General features: G+C 33.4%; 1 protein-coding gene across 3 annotated transcripts in view; it reads left to right on the forward strand.

Annotated features, from left to right (window-relative positions):
* PDK3 (pyruvate dehydrogenase kinase 3) overlaps nucleotides 1–19,078 on the forward strand; it is a 674,093-nt gene that overhangs the window by 22,695 nt on the left and 632,320 nt on the right. The window contains exons 3-12 of one of the 3 annotated variants that reach the window (XM_063305200.1): nucleotides 272–343; nucleotides 2,885–3,069; nucleotides 6,256–6,345; nucleotides 8,420–8,497; nucleotides 8,984–9,060; nucleotides 9,495–9,596; nucleotides 10,115–10,225; nucleotides 12,681–12,794; nucleotides 13,462–13,586; nucleotides 17,428–18,890. In XM_063305200.1, coding sequence (XP_063161270.1) covers nucleotides 272–343; nucleotides 2,885–3,069; nucleotides 6,256–6,345; nucleotides 8,420–8,497; nucleotides 8,984–9,060; nucleotides 9,495–9,596; nucleotides 10,115–10,225; nucleotides 12,681–12,794; nucleotides 13,462–13,586; nucleotides 17,428–17,431 — 958 coding nt within the window. In that variant the 3' untranslated portion in view covers nucleotides 17,432–18,890. Of the gene's footprint in view, nucleotides 1–271; nucleotides 344–2,884; nucleotides 3,070–6,255; nucleotides 6,346–8,419; nucleotides 8,498–8,983; nucleotides 9,061–9,494; nucleotides 9,597–10,114; nucleotides 10,226–12,680; nucleotides 12,795–13,461; nucleotides 15,186–17,427; nucleotides 18,891–19,078 lie in introns of those variants that run through there. The other 2 variants (XR_010068065.1, XM_063305199.1) reach the window with 2 other exon arrangements.

The raw sequence follows: 19,078 nt of genomic DNA on the forward strand, positions 1-19,078 counted from the left end.
AAGTTCTAAAATAGGCTTAATGTAGTTTTTAAAAACAAATAATCACTCCAATCTAGATACATGTGATATGTCTTGTCCACACTGAAAAATTGCTCCATCCATCACAGCCTTCCATCTCTCCCACTCCATGTTCACTGTTGTTCTCAGTCAGCAAAAGGTTGTCCATCTACAGTGTAGGTTTGCAGCTTTACCAACTGCTTGAAGGAGCTGTATTTTTTTATTTCTTTTCCTAAAATAGTTTTGTTACCTTTGTTGTTGTTCTACGTTTCAGGTATATGCAGAGCTTTCTTGAGCTTTTAGAGTATGAAAATAAAAGTCCTGAAGATCCACATGTTTTAGATAAGTAAGTAGAGGATGGTGTTTAAACGTGAAATCTGTATGTTGAACTTGGGCTGAATTTAGTCTTGTGGTTCAGAAAGCTTGCAATAGTTCAGTGAGCACTTTTGGTTTTTTTAATTGGAATAAATGATCTTTATTGGAACAAATTATGAAATATTAGTGTGTTCCTAATTATGAGTTTGATCTTATTTAAAATGGAGAAAGTTGCAAATAAGGATAAAATGTTTCTAATTTTCAGGGAATGAATTCTGATACTATGGTGTGTATCTAGGTGGATAAATTAGCTAGTAGCTTGGTGGATTAATTAGGAATATTACAAGGGAAACAACTCTTGCCTTCATCTGGGTTTTGCTTAATTTATACTGAATTGTGCTAGTAATCAATATTGCAGGGTCTGGTGAAATTACCTCAAAAAGGTGTAAGAAATAGCTTGAACTTAATAAATAAAAATTGAGCAAATAAATATGGAATATCTTGAAACTATTTGTTTTCCATTCTTGAGATAAAGCTTTCAGTGAGCATAACATTAATTTGGACAAGAATATAGATAAGGCTAAGCATAAACACAAAATGCTGAAAATCAAAAACTATCTACTAAGAGTGGGTTTTCCATACTTTGCCTTTGAAGGTACTGTATGTCATAAAAACCAGGTAATCCAGTTTTATTACCATGTATCATATTCCTGTTTGCCATATCTCTGTATTTTATATTTAAAAAATGCCTTTTGAACTTCATGTTTCCTGCATATGTTTTTTTTTAAATTTGAAGCAGCAAAATAGAAGAATGGACTTCTCTTGGCATTAACTATCAAATCCCCATAGAACCAGCAGGTTCTAATCTAACTAAAGTTTTTAAGCATTAAGTAATTTTCAGCAAGGGGTGCTTGTCCAATCAGCAAGACAAGTGAGTAGGTTAAATCCTCCTCGTGCAATATAAAGTTTTGGGATTCAGTGTTACTGTTCAGATTTCTCACTTATTATTTTTAGAGTAATAAATCATTTGGAAACTGCATGAGGAATTTGCAACTGTACTTAAGCTCTGCTGATTAGATGAGAAAATGGCAAGTAAGGAATCTTAGAAAGAGCAATATTCTCTTGCAATCAGAAATATATGTTAGAAAAGTACCTGCAAGGAAAATTGATATGATTTTATTACTTGATAGAAAAGGTTATATTTACATTTCTCCAGTCCTCTGGGCAAGAAGAAATTCTTGATATGAGAAATGAAACTGATAGGGCTGTATGAGAAACTTGGATGTTAATAGAAATAAAACAAAAAACTGAAGCATATTTTCAAATTGAATGGCTAGTGCTCAGTATTTAAAATGTGCACTTATTGGGACAAAGGATATTTCTGCCATGTTGGATATTCAAAATAAAAGTGCATAGGTCTAGGTATGAGACAGGGCAATATCAATTCTGTACTTAGAAAAACTATTTTAGTAACCTGTATAATGTATATAAATTAATGCAAATTTCCACAGCTGTGCTCTGTTTCTGTTGAATATGGGAAGGAGCAAAAGTTACACAACACTAAAGCTCTGGTCTGAAGTCCCCATTTGAAGCCAGCTTTAAGTGTCTAATTTTTAAAAAAAGAAAACTTAGATTATTGTGAATAATGGCTGCTGGATCCAAAACTGCATTGTATGGTGTTAAAAATTACTGTTCCTTGGATGATTTAATAAAATAAAGTTCCTAATACTAATCATAATGCCGTCTGAAAACCTCTTTTTACTCTTGACTGTATATTGATGAATTATATCAATAACAGCTAATCATTACCCAATATATTGAAACTTTCATTTTTTTTCCTTACAACATAAATAGATGATGTATGTAATCCTTCATCCATTATTCTCTAGCCATCTTGTTTCCAGCACTGAATTTATCCAGCTTCATTCTGTGTGATTGTAGAAGATTAGATCTGCTAACTGCAGACTCTGATCTTTTTTCCTTTTGCGTGCAATTTCTTGTCTTCATTTCTTTTTAAAATTGCTTGAACTAGCATTTTCACTAACCATGGTTAATTTTGAGCTACAGTTTGTAGACATGCTTCACTTTTATAGTGAGATGGGCGGTGTATAAATTTAATAAATAAATAAATAATGGTTCAGAATGATTCAAACATGATTCAAACTTCAAAACCCATTTGAACTAACAGTAGTTGGCCAGAAAATTACTAGAATAGATCTAATACTAATCATGTATAATTCAGAAAATAAACTACTGCCATCCCAAAGTTACCATGTAAGCTATATGGTACACCATTTTTAATCTAGAACTATTGCACAACAATAAAAAATAATTTTTAATTCTATCTAGAATTATTGCACAACAAATGTTTTCATTAACATATTGGATAACATTCTTCAACTTTTTCTTTCAACAAACATGATCATTCTGAATTGTGAATGAATACTTCAGTGCTGTTATCTAGTACTGAAATAGTTCTGAATTGTGAATAAATATTTTGAATTTTAACTGTTATCTAAAATTTGAAAGTAATAGTTACTGTAACACTTTGGTTTCTATTTTTTCTCTCCAGCTTTTTAGATATCTTAATTAAAGTCAGGAACCGACACAATGATGTTGTTCCTACCATGGCTCAAGGAGTTATTGAATACAAGGAAAAATATGGATTTGATCCTTTTGTGAGCAGTAATATCCAATATTTTTTAGATAGGTTCTACACCAATCGCATCTCATTTCGCATGCTTATTAATCAGCACAGTAAGTATCTATTTATTTAATCTTAAGAAAAAAATAGGACTTTTTCTTTTAAAGCAAAAAATATGCACCTGTGATGAAGACATATTTTACATGTAATTTTTAAAAAGATATTATTTATATCTTTGTTTCTCAAAAGTTTCATTTCACTGTATGTGGTTGCTTTTCCTTCCCCTCCTCTTTATTCTCATACGAAATTTGTGGAATAGTTTAGTGCTAGAGAGAGAGGATAATTGGCTCAAGGACATTCAGAGAGTATAATAGACGATTGGGGGTTTACACCTGGATCTCCCACGCTCTAGTCCAACATGCTACATGCTCTGACCTCATTTAATACAGGCTAACAAAATAATTAGGAGGTGGAACTATTTTTTGAATTTGTGTCTCTTTCCTAGGCTTACTGCAGTACTGCATGCTTTCTTGCCATTAGAGATAAAGAAAATCTAGAAGTCTAATGGATGAAAGACCATTGGGAGTGGGAGAGGATTTGGATTTTATTTGGCAGAAAAAGAAATATCAGACCAAACTAAATGAAAACATGCCAACAGCTTTTCCAGATACTTTTTTCCCCAGCTTTTCAGGAGAAATGACTTGGGTGAGGAATCTGGAAAAGGTCCTCAGAAAATACCTGGACAACAAAGGGCATAGAGAAAAATTGTAAGAGATGTGTCGATTTCAGGACCTGTTGCCAGGCAAACTCAAAAAAGGATGGATAATAAATGTCTTTTCTTGTTTGGCATGGAACAGTTGCCTCAGCCTGTGCATTAGGCAGAAAGCACTGTCATGTAGGGTATCTCCAAGTCACAGTAATTGCCAAGTCAGTGTTCAAGAGGCTTATTTTAAAAAATCTGAAAAAGGCTCATCTGAATTATATAGTGTTTATCTGTTAAGGAAATCTGATCTGCATTATTTGTCACTGTGATTGTATTAGGTTTCTTTTCCCAGCTCAGTTCAAAAACATACCAAAGGAACTTTTTTTAATACTGTTGTAAGAATATTATGATCAATTTGTCATGGTGGTATTTCACAGGTTTAACTTTGAAATCAAGTTGCTCCTGAAATTATTCTATGCTAATTATCTGGTCAGTTTTGCTTTGATGATGGCAAATTGTTTTAAACTTATTTTAACAACTATAAATAAGTTCCAGAAAAATGTGCTTCTTGTTCAGTTATTGGATTTTTTTTTCTCTGTACACGTATGCAGAGCATCTTTGTATATGTACATACCATGCAATTGCATGAAGCTTCCAAATTTGGTTTAATATAAATGCAGTATATTTGGATATGCTTCTCAAGGTGCTGCTAATGTTTAAATTACCGACAAATAAGCTGTGGGATATTACTTCGTTAGAGTGCCATACTTCTAAAGGACTCATGGCAGTCCACAATTAAAATAATTTTTTAAAAAATCAGCATAATGAGTCAAAACCAGTACAATGAGATATTAACTACAGATTTAAAACTGATATAAATATGTAACCAATAATCAGATTTCATTCCCAAATGGTCTTCTGAATTGCTCTGTCGTCAAAGCCTCTTGATCATTTCTTGAAACTCCACTAATGAATATTTATCATGTTTAGATAACTGATATCCGTAAATTTACAGACTTGCTCCTATATGTGTTTTTGACTAGCGCAGTTGTACTAATGCATCATAAGAAACTGATTTAGTTTTCTACTGTTAGCTGCTACCCTTGTTAATGGTCCGAGTAGCCAAAGTTAATCTTTTATTGATAGTTTAAAGTCTGGGAAATTGCTTTGGCTGATTTTTTTTAATGAAAAAAATGTAATGCTAGACAAATTACATAAAACTTGATCATCTTATTAATAATGCTTTTCCTGAAAGTTCATTCTCAATTGTACAAATTTAAATTTGGATATAAATACTGAATATGAATATTTAAAATGTTTATATTTCTTAAGAACATACGTGTATGTTTGTATTTGTATACGCCCAGTTAACATTTCTGAGCATTCTTAGTATAATCATATGTGTCCTATTTGATGGGATGCAGGCCAAAGTAAGTTTGGCTTGCAAGGTAGACTGTAGGTGAGAGAGCCTTGCTTGTATAAAATTGCATGAAAATACCTAGGGTAAAATTGGGCTTTGGTTGCACTTGCAGCATACTTGGAGCCAAAACTGACTTGAAGGTACAGATATATAAGAAATAAAAATAGGTATATTATGTGTCTGTGAAACTAAGAGAAAGAATGTAATCCATCTGAATGAGGATAGTTGGTTCTAATGGAGTGGATTAATATATTCAGGGAAGTGAAGGTGTAGGTTTTAAAATGAAAGGGCTAAAAAGTATGTCAGAAAATATAAATTGATATAATCTAGGTTATTGTAGATGTATGAATTTATATGTTTAGTGTTAATTGCATGTTATACTCCAGTGAATGGTCATAATGGAGGAACCAGAGATGAGTTTGAGGGAAGTACTGGAGGCCATTTGAGACTTGTGCTGCTTGACATAAAGTAATAATTTCAGTATTTTTCCTTAAGTTTGCGTAAAGCCAGTCCTAATTTTTTCCAAATGCTAGGTTGACTACCTGTTTGAATTAGATCACAGAGATAGTTAGGTAACAGATACAGGACTTTAAAAATGTGTGGGTTTGTTGTAACTATATATTCTGTATATTTAGTATTAAATACAGTTCTATGCCCAGTTTTATTGATATGGTCATTTAATTCTTTAAATTTTATCACTCTGTCTTGGGCTCTGTATAGGTTACAGAGCAATTCTATACAAGTCTATCTAGAAGCAAGATCCATAGACACTTTCTCTAAGTCTTTCCTTGAGCTGAATGCAACCAAGAGATTGTGAATGTTTTTGAGGTGCACAGAAAACATTTCATATGATTGTTCATGGTATGTTTAAAAGTGGTTGAGGAAAGTGGATACGCCCAGTTGAATTGCACTGTATTGAGGAATTAAAGTACAAGTAGCACTTCTGAAGAAAGGAACAGAGCAGTTGTCAGATGTACATTTTGTCTGTAGAAGGATTTCTTTGCAATCATTGGAAGCACATTTTTCAGTATTAATAATTTATTTGTGGTAATATTTACTTTATGAAAGGATTTTAGCAAAGTTTGTTTTTCCTTTGCATGCAATAGAAATCCCTAATTTTTTGTTGTTTAAAACATAATAGTGCTTCAATTGACTTCTATTTTTTTATCCTCATAGCACTGCTTTTTGGTGGGGTCACTAACCCTGCTCATCCCAAACATATTGGGAGCATTGATCCTACTTGTAATGTGGCTGATGTAGTAGAAGGTAAAAATAAAAATAATATTGCTTTGGATTTCAAATGTTGATTGCATGTGTTTCTGATGTGGTAAAGTTAATAGCTGTATTAGTTTTCATCAAAGCAAATTTGCTTCTTCCTTCTCTCATTTAATAGCTTTATGTTTGTATTGTTGATGCTAACCATGGTTAAAATTAAACAAATTCTCTCAGCCCAAAATTTCCATATCCACTTCAGATTACATTTGGTATCGTCATTACTGGTGGGTCAGGTATACCATGATTAGGCACAAGGCACAAGTAAAGCGGCTTCAGAGGCAATATGATGTCTGCCTTTAGTTTTGCAAACTATGGTTTGCGGTGAGTTATACTGTTACCCTATTTACAATGATCACTAATTTGGATTTGATCTGCCACCTTTTCCCATCAGTGTTTCACAATTGATGAGAATATATTATTCCCAATTTTCTCTGTTTAGATTTCTTTGTAGTCCTCAGTATGTTTATTTCCATATACTACCTTTTGTATCACACTGACTGCTATTACATAAAATAATTGCAAGTTGCATTTTATTTGTTCTGTCATTATTTGTGTTCCCAATATATGGGAGATGAAACAATAGCTTCCTCACTTTAAATAAATAAGTATTGCTTAGCTTGATTATACAGAAAATTGATTCAGGAGTGAGCTGGCATTTTTTGTCACTAGATGGAGGCATAGCATACTTAATATAACAGAGAATATAGTCTTCTTAGTAAAATACAGTAGTGAAAGTACTCATAAAAAGTACTCATTATTTTAACCTTTTTTTTTTTAAGTGTCTCAATGAGATAAGTTGGGAAGATCTGGAGACCCACCCATTTACATTTTTAAGTGCATATTGCATTCATTGCATGTTGGAAATGAATTTGGTTAAATACAGTACCCATTTCCTTGTTTAAATAGGTTTGTCAACTATGAAGCTGTACTGGAAAATCCATAATAGCATATGATTATAGAAATAACTGTTCGCTTGGACTGTATTTCTTGATTATATTCCCACTGCCTATTTCTCCTCACCTACACAACCTCATAGGGACGCGGTGGCGCTGCGGGTTAAACCGCTGAGCTGCCGATCGGAAGGTCGGCGGTTCGAAACCGCGCGGCAGGGTGAGCTCCCGTTGCTCGTCCCAGCTCCTGCTCACCTAGCAGTTCGAAAACATGCAAATGTGAGTAGATCAATAGGTACCGCTTTGGCGGGAAGGTAACGGCATTCCGTGTCGTCATGCTGGCCACATGACCCGGAAGTGTCTATGACAACGCCGGCTCTAAGGCTTAGAAACGGAGATGAGCACCGCCCCCTAGAGTCGGACACGACTGGACTTTACGTCGAGGGAAATCTTTACCTTTACTATAGAAATAACTGTTCGCTTGGACTGTATTTCTTGATTATGAGTGAGATGCCAATAATTACTTTGTATGCAATTTCTAAGATAGTTTTCATGAAAGTTGTGGGAGTAGCTTTTGAATTAAACAGTGTAGATAAGAATTACAATTTTTATTAAGGTGTGCAAGATTGGCTCTGAAATTGGGCAGTGCAGTCTTACATATGCCTATTCAAGAACTGTTCCATTGATTTCAATAGAAGTTACCCTTCAGGAAAGCGTGAATATTACCATATCTTAATTTTTTTTTAACATGACAGAAGTTTTGCTTTCTTGCCTGACACTTAGGCGCTTCTTTTTTTTTTATGACAGATAGAAAACAAGTGAAATGCAGTTTTAAAACCAGCATTGAAAACTGTGGAGCAAAAGAGGAAGCCCATTTATTTTTTTGAAAAAGATAACTGCCACCACTTATAATAGCTTGGGATAGAATTAGTTCCAGAGAAAGGTATAAACTTCCCCTTAATTCTCTATTTTTCCACTAAATTAGCAGCTCCTCCCTTATCAGATTTAAAGTAAAGAAAAATATATTAGGAGATTCAGTCAGGGATCTCTCATGTTACTTGGAATCTGGTCCTTATAGGTTTTGTTTAAAGATGAGAAGTACTTGCAGCTTCTAAATTTTGTGGTATATAATCTTATCTACTCACATGAAATATGTTGTTGTTCTTCCCTCACAGATGCCTTTGCAACTGCCAAGATGTTGTGTGAGCAGTATTACCAAGTAGCACCTGAATTGGAAATTGAAGAATTCAATGGTAATACTGATATGGTTGCTTTTAAGTATCTGTTGATTTATGGATTGCATGAAATTGTTATTTAAATAAAAACTAATAGCTGAATTCATTTTGAACTGAGAACTGTGGCAAAGTATATACATACAGAAAATAATTTCCCTTCCATTCCACCATTCCCTTCTTTTGGATTGATTGATTGATTATGTGTCATCAAGTTGGTATCAGCTTTAGCAACCATATAGATTTTCTGCAGGAGAATCTTGTCCCCAACTTAGTCCTTCAGCTCCTATGATGGTGCACCCATTACTGCTATAATTGAATCCATTCAGCTTGCTGCTGGTTGTCCTTTTCTCTTTCCTTCTGTCTTTTCCAGCATTGTAGTCTTCTCCAGAGAGCTAATTTAATGTTTATCTGTTGTACATTTCTAGTAAATAAGAAAATCCACTGTTGTTAGTGTTAACTTGACTTTAATTCTCAATTAATTAGAAGTTTATTTATGTTTTCTAGCTAAAGCACCAGGCAGGCCCATTCAAGTTGTCTATGTACCCTCGCATTTGTTTCATATGCTTTTTGAATTGTTTAAGGTGAGTAAACTAACCTTGTGAGAAGGAGATAGATATTATTTAGCATCTTGTTGAGTATACCAGAAATAGTGTTATCAAGCTTCATCCTGAATATAGCCATGGGTACAGATTTGGATCAATATTGTTTTTGATGGCAAATTGTGCATGCTAATTAAGAGTCAGACTTAAGCAACAGATTTTGATAACATGGAAAAACTTCTAGGTGCTAAAAGCTTTGCTATCTAAATTGGGCACTCACCTCTCCTATGTTTCATTTATTGTTATTTCATGGAAATAATTAACGTACCGGAGCAGACAGCCCATAGGACGGATAGATGAAGCTTGCAAACCTCACTTCCCCAAAGCCATCTGGGTCTTTTTTGGTATTTTCCGGTATTGTTGCTAACATGAATTAAGGGTCTTTGAGAAGTTAAAAGTTTCATCTCAATTTGCAGAATTCAATGCGAGCTACAGTGGAGCTACATGAAGGTAAATGTGAAAGCTATCCATCAGTTAAAACATTAGTCACTTTGGGAAAAGAAGACCTATCAATAAAGGTAAATAATATACTAAGATTTAAAAAATCTTGTTTTATTTGTAAAATGAGGTAGAAAACAACTGTGTGTGTTGAGTAACTGCCTTTGTGAATAGTGCAGTTAATATAAAGAGGTAGACAACTTGAGAAATTTTTATGACAAGATGATATTGGTGATAATCTTCTCTGAGGTGGAATTTTCTTTCAAATTATTATGACTAAGCCTGAGTATTTAGTTACACATTCATTTTAGTTTATATCTACTCCATGAAATGAGCAGGCATTTCTGACATGGGCCACCTGCTTTTCAGTACCCTATAGTTAGGATGATTTATCAGTATATGGTGGCTGGATATTGCGCTTACTTCATGAATGAGGGATTTAACTTTGTTTTGGAATTGCTATGTCTGAGTTTATTTCAAGCTCTATAAGTCTCTGTTCTCTAGATCTGTAACTTTAACCATTGGAAATTGTAGACAAATACACTGTTAGTTCCCTGGAGGATATTGTGTTATATCAAATTCTGATTCTATTCTATAGATAAGTGATAAAGGTGGTGGTGTACCTCTGAGAAAAATAGATCGTCTTTTTAATTACATGTATTCGACCGCTCCCAGGCCTAGTTTGGAACCATCAAGAGCTGTACCTTTGGTAAGTTCTTTTCTGAAAGCTAAAATGCTCCCCTGATTCAGCTCATGCTTTTCAACACAAAGCACATTTAGAAATAATAGTTTGTAATATGAACACAATCCCTTCACTTTGTATGTCATCATGATAATACATATATAATAAGAGTGTAAATTATATAGTATTAATGTTTAGCTTATTGATGCATTATTAAATTTAAAATCAATATATGGGGTATGTATTGAAAACATACCTTAAAATTTTGCAAAATGTAATACCTAATGTTGCCATCAATTCTGCAGATACTTAAGTTTCAGTCTTCATAAGGGTGAGAAGAGAAACAGCAATAATAGTCCAGTAAATCTCACATATCCTTATAGGTCTTTCTGACTTTATATTTTGTATTTTTGTTTATCTGCTGTCAAATGCATGCATCAGTTTATCTAAATCACTGCTTGTACAATAACAGGTATGTGATCCTTTCCATGTTGCCATTTCCATACATTTCATTAAAACAATATGCTTACAATTCTCAAATGTGCTGAACATGAATTCTGTGGCTTTGTTTCGGTATTGCGAAAAGTGGCAGAATTTAAGCTGAGAAACAGCCTTGAGCTGTTTGAATAAAATCCTTTATCAGTAAACATTCAGGAAAGAGTGAAGTCAGAAGAATAAAACTATCCAGTAAACTGGATACGAATACATTTTGATACTTATTTTACTCTTCCTCTTATATTAATATGTAAGATTTCCTTCATATTCTCAATCTTTAGCAAAGTAGCACAAACCATATTGAATGTCCCTTTTAAATAGGAAGCATACCTATAGTCTATATATCTGTAATGTCTTAATAACTGTAATAAAGAAAGAACTTAAATTATTCATAATTCTAACTGAGTTGTCAAATAAGTGCAAACTTATACTGCATATCTGCAGTATTACTGGCTATAATAAATTGTAGCCTCCTAATTATACTTTTGAAACCTCCCCTTTCTCCATTGCTTTTCTATTATGGATACAAAAACAGTCAGGTTGGTGTTATTTTATTTTATTTATTTTTCAAATTTTGCCACCTCCCGTCTCCCCCCAGAAGATGTTAGATGCAGATGTAACATTCCACAGTGATCAATGCAGAAGCCATGAAAGACAATTGGGTTATTCATGTGGAGGAGTTCCAGTAGGAAACAGAATCTGGTCTGGAACTTAGTTTTATGTTAATAAGCTGCTGAGATCTGTTCTTTGCTTCATATCTCTGAAAATTTAATATAGACCTTGGTTGTGTTGCGAGGAATCCTTATTTTATATATTACTATTACACAGCAGTTTGGAAAGGTGGTTCAGAACATAATACAGGCATGTAAAATAATTTTTTTTGCATCTGTAGATGGCACTCAAGATGATTCATAATATATAAATAATTAGGAGCAATAACTAGAATAAGAGATTTGGGGAACAAAGTCAGAAAATCGGTATTTTTAATTTTTATTTATTTTTTAAAATTCAGAACATCGGTCAAGTCTTGGAAAAATATTTTGTTTGAAACAAAACAAAGTTGTTCCTACTGTATTTGGGGGAGATGAGATTGTTATCTCCCTTTTAGGGATTGGATGGCATACAAATAAAATAAGTAACTGTGTTTTTTTTTCTAGAAATAAACCTGATTTTTTCCATGTTAAAAATGAAAAACCATTGGTGTAATATTTAGAGTGAAGAGACCCAGTTTCAAAATGTCTCTGAACTGTGAAGCTCAGCTGGTATCTGGGTGGCCCACTTTGTGATTGTGAGAGGTGGGTGGGAGAGCACTGCTTGTAATCACAACAATAAGAATGATGCTAATATAGATAAGATAGAACATGGATAAGAATTTTACACAGAAGTTGACATTATTAGCAAATAACTTAATATTGTTCTGAGATATAAGGTACTAGAAGGTCACTACTTGTCTGTGTGCATAATAAAGCCTCAATTTAACATACGAATAGAAGGGAAGGAGTGTCATTAGACCTGAATATCCCTTTAATGTGAATGGGATTTTACATATGTGTAAAAGAGCAAATGGGATTTTATGCATATAGATTTTATTTTTATGTAAAAAGGAAATAGATGCATAACATAACAGATGCTTTTTGTTCTCTGCTGCTAGGCATTTCAAAATACAGTAAGGCTTATTCACTAACTCTGAATTCAAGCATAGAAATGTTACAAGAAATTGAATGAACAGTTCGCCGTTGTTAAATGGGGTGAGGTGTTGGTGAATTGAAGCATCAGGAAAGACAGAGAGTTGTAATCTATCTTGGAATACTGTGGCACAAAATAGGGGACACAACTTTGGGTACTCTGTCTTTGCATCACATAATAGATGGCAAACAATGGAAGGTATTCTTAATTCTAAGAATGGAGAGAGGAATCTGTGTGAAGGCAGTCCATACATCTAACAGTTCAGTTTTTCAAATTCTCATGTTACTGTTTTTTTTCTTAGGCTGGATATGGGTATGGTCTGCCAATTTCTCGTCTTTATGCTCGATATTTTCAAGGTGATCTCAAACTATACTCTATGGAAGGAGTGGGTACAGATGCTGTAATCTATTTGAAGGTACAGTAATAATGGACTATTGCAGGGGAACACTATGAATGTACTGTAGTAACTCTTTTAAGAACATAAAAACCTCATAACTGGCTAAGTTTTAGCATCAGGGCAAGTGCTTTATTGCTGTGCATTTGTATTAGTCATACTGATGTCCTCAAGGTAATATTTTTTCAAATTCTTGGAACATTTTCTTGGATTCTTTTTTTGTGGCCTTCAGAAATGAATCGGTAACTAAGTTCTGTTGTGACATTACTAAACTTTTCTGTTTATTCTTTCCAATAAATCCATACTAGAAAACTGGTTCTAAATGGAAGAACTGGAATAAAAAGCATAATTCCAGCTAACATACTATAGAATGTTTCATTATTGAGACAAACTCCAGGTCTAAGTCAGGATATATTGTGGGATTTCAGTAACAAAATATAATTATACAGTATGTCTGTGGTAAGAAGATACAAATCCACATGCTCTAGTACACACAAAAGTACAGGCAATGAAATAAAGATTGAAAATAAAGAATACAAAAAATGAAATGAACACGTTCCATTGAATTTGCATTGAGCATATGCACTCTTTATTCATTTAGTATGGTGATTAGTCTCACTTTATTTAATTTTCTTGTAACCAGTTGGAATGATCTGAAACACGATTTTGTCACTCTTTCTTTCTTTAGGCTCTTTCGAGTGAATCATTTGAAAGACTACCAGTTTTTAATAAGTCAGCTTGGCGACATTACAAAACCACTCCAGAAGCGGATGACTGGAGCAACCCTAGCAGTGAACCCAGGGATGCTTCCAAGTATAAAGCTAACAGATAATTCATCAACATTTTCACCTTGATAGTGATAATGCTTGCATTCAGAAATGAGTCTCTGCTTTGTTTCGGTTTTCAAAATCCTCTAAATCTATAGTAGCCAATTATTTCTTTAGAAAGATCTGTTATGGGATTTGAAATAGCAAGAACAAAGGACTTTGAAGGACTGGCATTATGCATTTTTGGTGTGAGTTACTGTAATTACTTTGCCAAAACATGCTTGATTAATAAGTCACAGATTACAGAGAGGATTGCACTATGACTGCGGTTAGTTACATAATTGTATAGTAAAAGGGTACTATTTTTTAAGATCACTTTCTAGTCCTGTGTAAGAGTCGAAAAAATGTTTTGACTTGTTATTTGAAAGTAGTGTCTTGCACAGCAATATAATGCAACAGACAAATTCTTGTGTACTTGAATGTGTGCATAGAAAACTCACATTGCTGCATTTTTATATGGCACTGTGTGATCCATTATCTAAAAAAATCCCTACCATTATGGGGGTTTGTCAGATCTTACATCAGTATATGATTAGTTGATCAAAAACTCTTAAGGCTTTAAATGTTAAGTTTCTAATTCCACAGTTTCAAAAGCCAGTTTATTTAATATTGATCTAATTTTCTTGGAAAACAATGAGACTTTCACTTTGCAGTCATTTTCCTGATAAAATTTTCCTTTTTTAGTCAATAGCCTCAATATTGTAAATATGTAAACTGCTTCTTCTACTAGGCCCAAACTTATTGAAAGACAATTATGTTTTATAATTGAAGTATTTTCTATTGATCATAAAGAGAAGATTAATTTCAAATGTTGGCTTCATCACATCAAATCATTAATTTATAGTATTAATGTTAATATGTTAGTCATTTGAGACCCATTTATATTAAAATGAAAAAAATTAGCAAAAGGATCCCAAAAGGAAGATTAAATATTGTTAGATTAAATATTCAGCAGCACACTGAAATAAATGTCTAAAAATTATTTAAGAAAGATTTTTTTAAAAATCTAAACAAGAGTAAAGGTAAAACAGAGGACACACTTGAATGATACTGTCTCTGATGTTATGACTAGAAATACAGTTTGATTTTTGAAGCAGTCAAGTAAGAATTCTGGTAATATTTTTTCACTAAAGCAATGCTAAAGCAGGGAGAGCTTCAGAACACACACAAAACTTCTTCATTATCTGTAGATTGTATCTCTGTTTATGCTGTTTTGATAGTAAGAGACTATGAACAAATTTTTAATAGTTTGTTCTGACATGGAAATAAGGAGAAAGTTATGTTGATATTTTGCGTAGATGGTTAAAACTAATGTGCCAATCTATGTATAGATGTAGCAAGAATATTAATTACTAATTAAAATGGAGTACCCCAGTTGCAACTCAGGCATCTATAATTTTGTTTTAAAACTTACATGGTTAAGTATTTGTGTCACTAATTATGTGCATGCATTTTAATCATGTTTATTAATTTTATGCTGTTGCCTTCTTTCTAAGTAACAGAATCCTTTGCACTTTGAAAAAAAAAGAATTAGTTCGATGTATATTTCCAGTGGCTCACATTTAATTAAAGGGAAAATAATTTATAAAGTGATGAACAAATTAACAGAAATCTGTTAATCTTACTGGGATAAAGTGTCTCTGGGCACCTGAAAAAAGACAGACATGCAGACAGACATAGTAACTTTAAAAAAAATGTACCTTAGGCACTGTAAGGTACATTGAAATCCTCTTCCAGAAGATTTGGGGATGGATACTATTTGATTGAGAACCAGTTTGGTGTAGTGGTTAAGGCATCAGGCTAGAAACTGGGAGATGGCAAGTTTTAGTCCTACCTTAGGCACAAAGCCAGCTGGATGACCTTGGGCCAGTCCCTCTCTCTCAGCCCTAGGAAGAAGGCAATGGCAGACCATTTCAAAAATCTTGCCAAGAAAATTGTAGGGACTAGTTCAGGTAGTCACCAGGTATCAACATTGACTCAAAGGCACTCCTGCCCCACCCACTCAAACTATTGGAGTCAGTCTTGTTTCTCTACCTTAGATATGACTGTGCCATTTTGATGTTATTTTTTAAACATATACTGCTGTCTTCTGGATTTTTTTTTCTTTGATTTCTCAGTCTAGCCTGTAGCCCCAGGATTTCCTGAAATACTTCCCCATCCAGGTACAAACTAGTTGTGGCCCTACTTAGCTTTTCAGGATCAGTTGAGGTTGGCTAAAAACTCTCAACCAGTTGTATTAGGAATTGGCCACTAAGTAGAAAATGAGGCCTAGATAACAGCGAATTATATGTAGATGATTCAGTGACCCTGTTTAGTTTCAGTTACACCGTTATGCTTTTATGTATAAGCTGTAGTCTAAAATATGTCCAACCTTAATATTGTGGTCATGCTAAAGTTTCATCACTCTGGTTTTGTGCACAGAAGTGTATAATGCAGCATTTTAATATTTGGAAAAATTGTAATTATATTATCTATAGAATAATTTGGGGCCAAATTAGAAATTACAATCAGTTCTGTGTCTTTTATTATATATGTAAAGTAGTATTGGAAGGCAGAGACTTGGAGTAAAATAGCATCAGGAAGAAAGGCTTCATAACACTTACCCTAGACTTGTTACTCTACTAAAATTGCCCTTAAATACTTTTCTATCTATATCATTTTCCATACTTGGAGATGCTGGGTTTTAGCAAATAGTATTAAGGATTCTCCTGCTGCTGCTTTTTTATTTCTGAGGATTTCCAAGGATTCTATGGGTTTTTTAAAATAAATAAATTACAGTGAAGCCTCAGTTTAACAGACCAGTTGGGAGTGGATGCCCATTAATTTTGCATATCCATCGAAGTGCAAATTAAATAATTTGTAGTGATCTGCATCATTTGTGCAAATGACAAATTGAGGCAAATGATGTGATTTGCATCTTTGAGTAAGGATGTTATTACACAAATGATACAAAATGTATATAAATTTAATTTTTAGCTGTCTTATCTGGAGTACTTTGGATGCAGTGGACCTGTCTGTCATTTTGGGGGAAGAGGAGGTAAAAGGCAGAAATTTGGTCAATTACATCCAAAGTCCACTAAATCAAGGATTTACTGTAATTTCATCAGAGAGAGAGAGAGAAAGAGAAATGTTGAATTCTCAAATGCATCTTGGTTGGCTCTGTCTGATTTTACCAAAGGAAGGCAAGTATGATTTCTCTGCAGTGCACTTTCTCAAAAATTTGGAAGTTTCATTTCCTTCTGGGAAATGTTCTGGTGGATGTTGATGCCCCATACTGGTTATGTGTCTTATGTCAGGCAGTTATTTTTTTAAATAATCTGGAATATATTAGTGCCTCAGCAAGGACATTTTGGGAAGGGAGTAGGGGCAAGAAATATGTCCAATGCAATCAATACCTTGTGATGTAAAATAGAAACCATCGAAAATGTAGGCTGCTCCCTAATAGATAAGGCACTTTCAATTAAAAACCATTGTGCGGTTATTCCTTCTTCCTTTTTCTGAGTGTTTAAAAAAAAATCAGAAAAAATTGTGGGGAAACAGGAGGTTACAAATGGAATATTAAAAATTTCAGTTGCTTTAATATGTCTGTGTGTGCTGAAGGAGGATTGTATGGTAAAAGCCTCATTTAGGAAAACAGAGATGGCAGTGTTTTTAGTATTAACTTGTAGAGATACTAGGAAGATGACTTGGTTCATGTATATATGCTAAGGCATAGTTTGTTTAACTATTGATAGTTCACATATCACACTAAGCAAAACCAAGCAAACCATCCTCTAATGTAACACAATGTGTGGAAGCCACTAAGTTGTTTTATTTCTTTCATACAGGTAGCAATAACTGCAGTGCCAAATCTTGGCTGATGCAAAGGGAAAGTTTCAACTATCTTGGGATCCTCCTGCTGTGAGAACGTCATGCCTCCACCCTTATAGTGTGGTGCTGTACTCCATCCCCCAAAATAATTTGAAAACCTAGGATTTAACAGTACCTTAAAAGTTCTTTTCATCATGGCCATCTCCCCTGAAAATATTCTCTAAGTGCTTGATTGGTACTTTACTCATTCCACAGAAATTAGTCTATTTATAAACTCTTTAATCCTGTTAACCTAAATGGCAGTTTGTGTTGTTCCATACAACGTCTATATGTCAATGATATGTAGTGGTATTTTTATTTGACTAGAACTAAGCTTAGTGAAAGAAAAACCTTTTAATGCACATTTATTGAATATAATCAAGTGTTAGGTAATTGATTTAATATGAGAGAGGACATAGCTCCTTTCATATGCACTCCATGTTTTTTAAATTATTTTTAATAGTGAAATACAAATAACTACAATGCCAACAGGAAAAAGGATGGTCATAGAGTAAAGAAAACACCAAAATATAGTGTGATGATTAAAATAAACAATGAAAAAGAGAAAAAAGGCTAATTAACAAAAATATATATAAAAAGATCCAAATAATACCGGTAGGTATCAATACACAACTAATCCAATCCATAAGCTTATTAAATCTATCATACAGAAATATATTGCTTCATCTTCTCATTTTCAAAACACACAAACTTCCAAAACAATACATAAAATCATATCCTGAATCCAGTCCCTAAAAATGGAAGGAAAAGTTTCCATTTATGTAGAATTATCCTCTTAGCCATGCCCAGGCTTGATAGAGCCAAAGCTCTTCATGAGATGACAGATTTCATGTTTTATGAATAGAATTCAACATCACATTAAATCCTTAACTATAAGGTTTTTTTCTCAGAATTGTTCTGACATATGTAGTAATCTGAAAACAAAATGCCATTATAGCTGAACCAGATCAGATCATATGAGTTAAAGTATCTTCAAATTTTTTACAGCACTAGCACAGAAAATCTAATGCCTAACCCTTTTTAAACATTCTTTGAGTGGTACAAAAACATACAATATTTTCTGGTGAATTAATTTTGTTTTCAAAACATAGGATGTATATTTTTTATTTATTAATAACAGGACCCACTGATTCTCCAAAATTTAATATTCCAGTTCTTCATTCCACAATTCAGATAAAGAACTGATACAAACTTTAATTTTACTTTTTAATTCCTTCTAAAATTGGATTAATGGTTTCCATTTGAATGCTGCAACTACTCAGGATCCTAAAATTGCAGATAATTCTGAATCTGCTAATGTCCTTGGGCTATGTTGCTTAGTACATCTTTCAGTTATATGTATTGCCGTGTGAATGTTGTAGGCAAGTCATATTGAAAATACAGTCTCTCAAAAGTTTTTGAAACAACCTTTAGAAATCAACTGATTCAAAGTATTGATCTTTTACTTGGCTTAAATCTTCCATTAAAATAACTTACCTGCTATTTTCACATTTGGGCTATTCCACAGTATCAAATTCTCATGTGATTTGGTTTCAAAATGTAACCAGTTAACTATTAGTAACCAAATGTGTCTGGCAGCTATAAAGGTTGGAAGCAAAGATCCCTCCT

This window comes from Candoia aspera, chromosome 5 (assembly GCF_035149785.1).
Source record: "Candoia aspera isolate rCanAsp1 chromosome 5, rCanAsp1.hap2, whole genome shotgun sequence".
NCBI lineage: Eukaryota > Metazoa > Chordata > Lepidosauria > Squamata > Boidae > Candoia > Candoia aspera.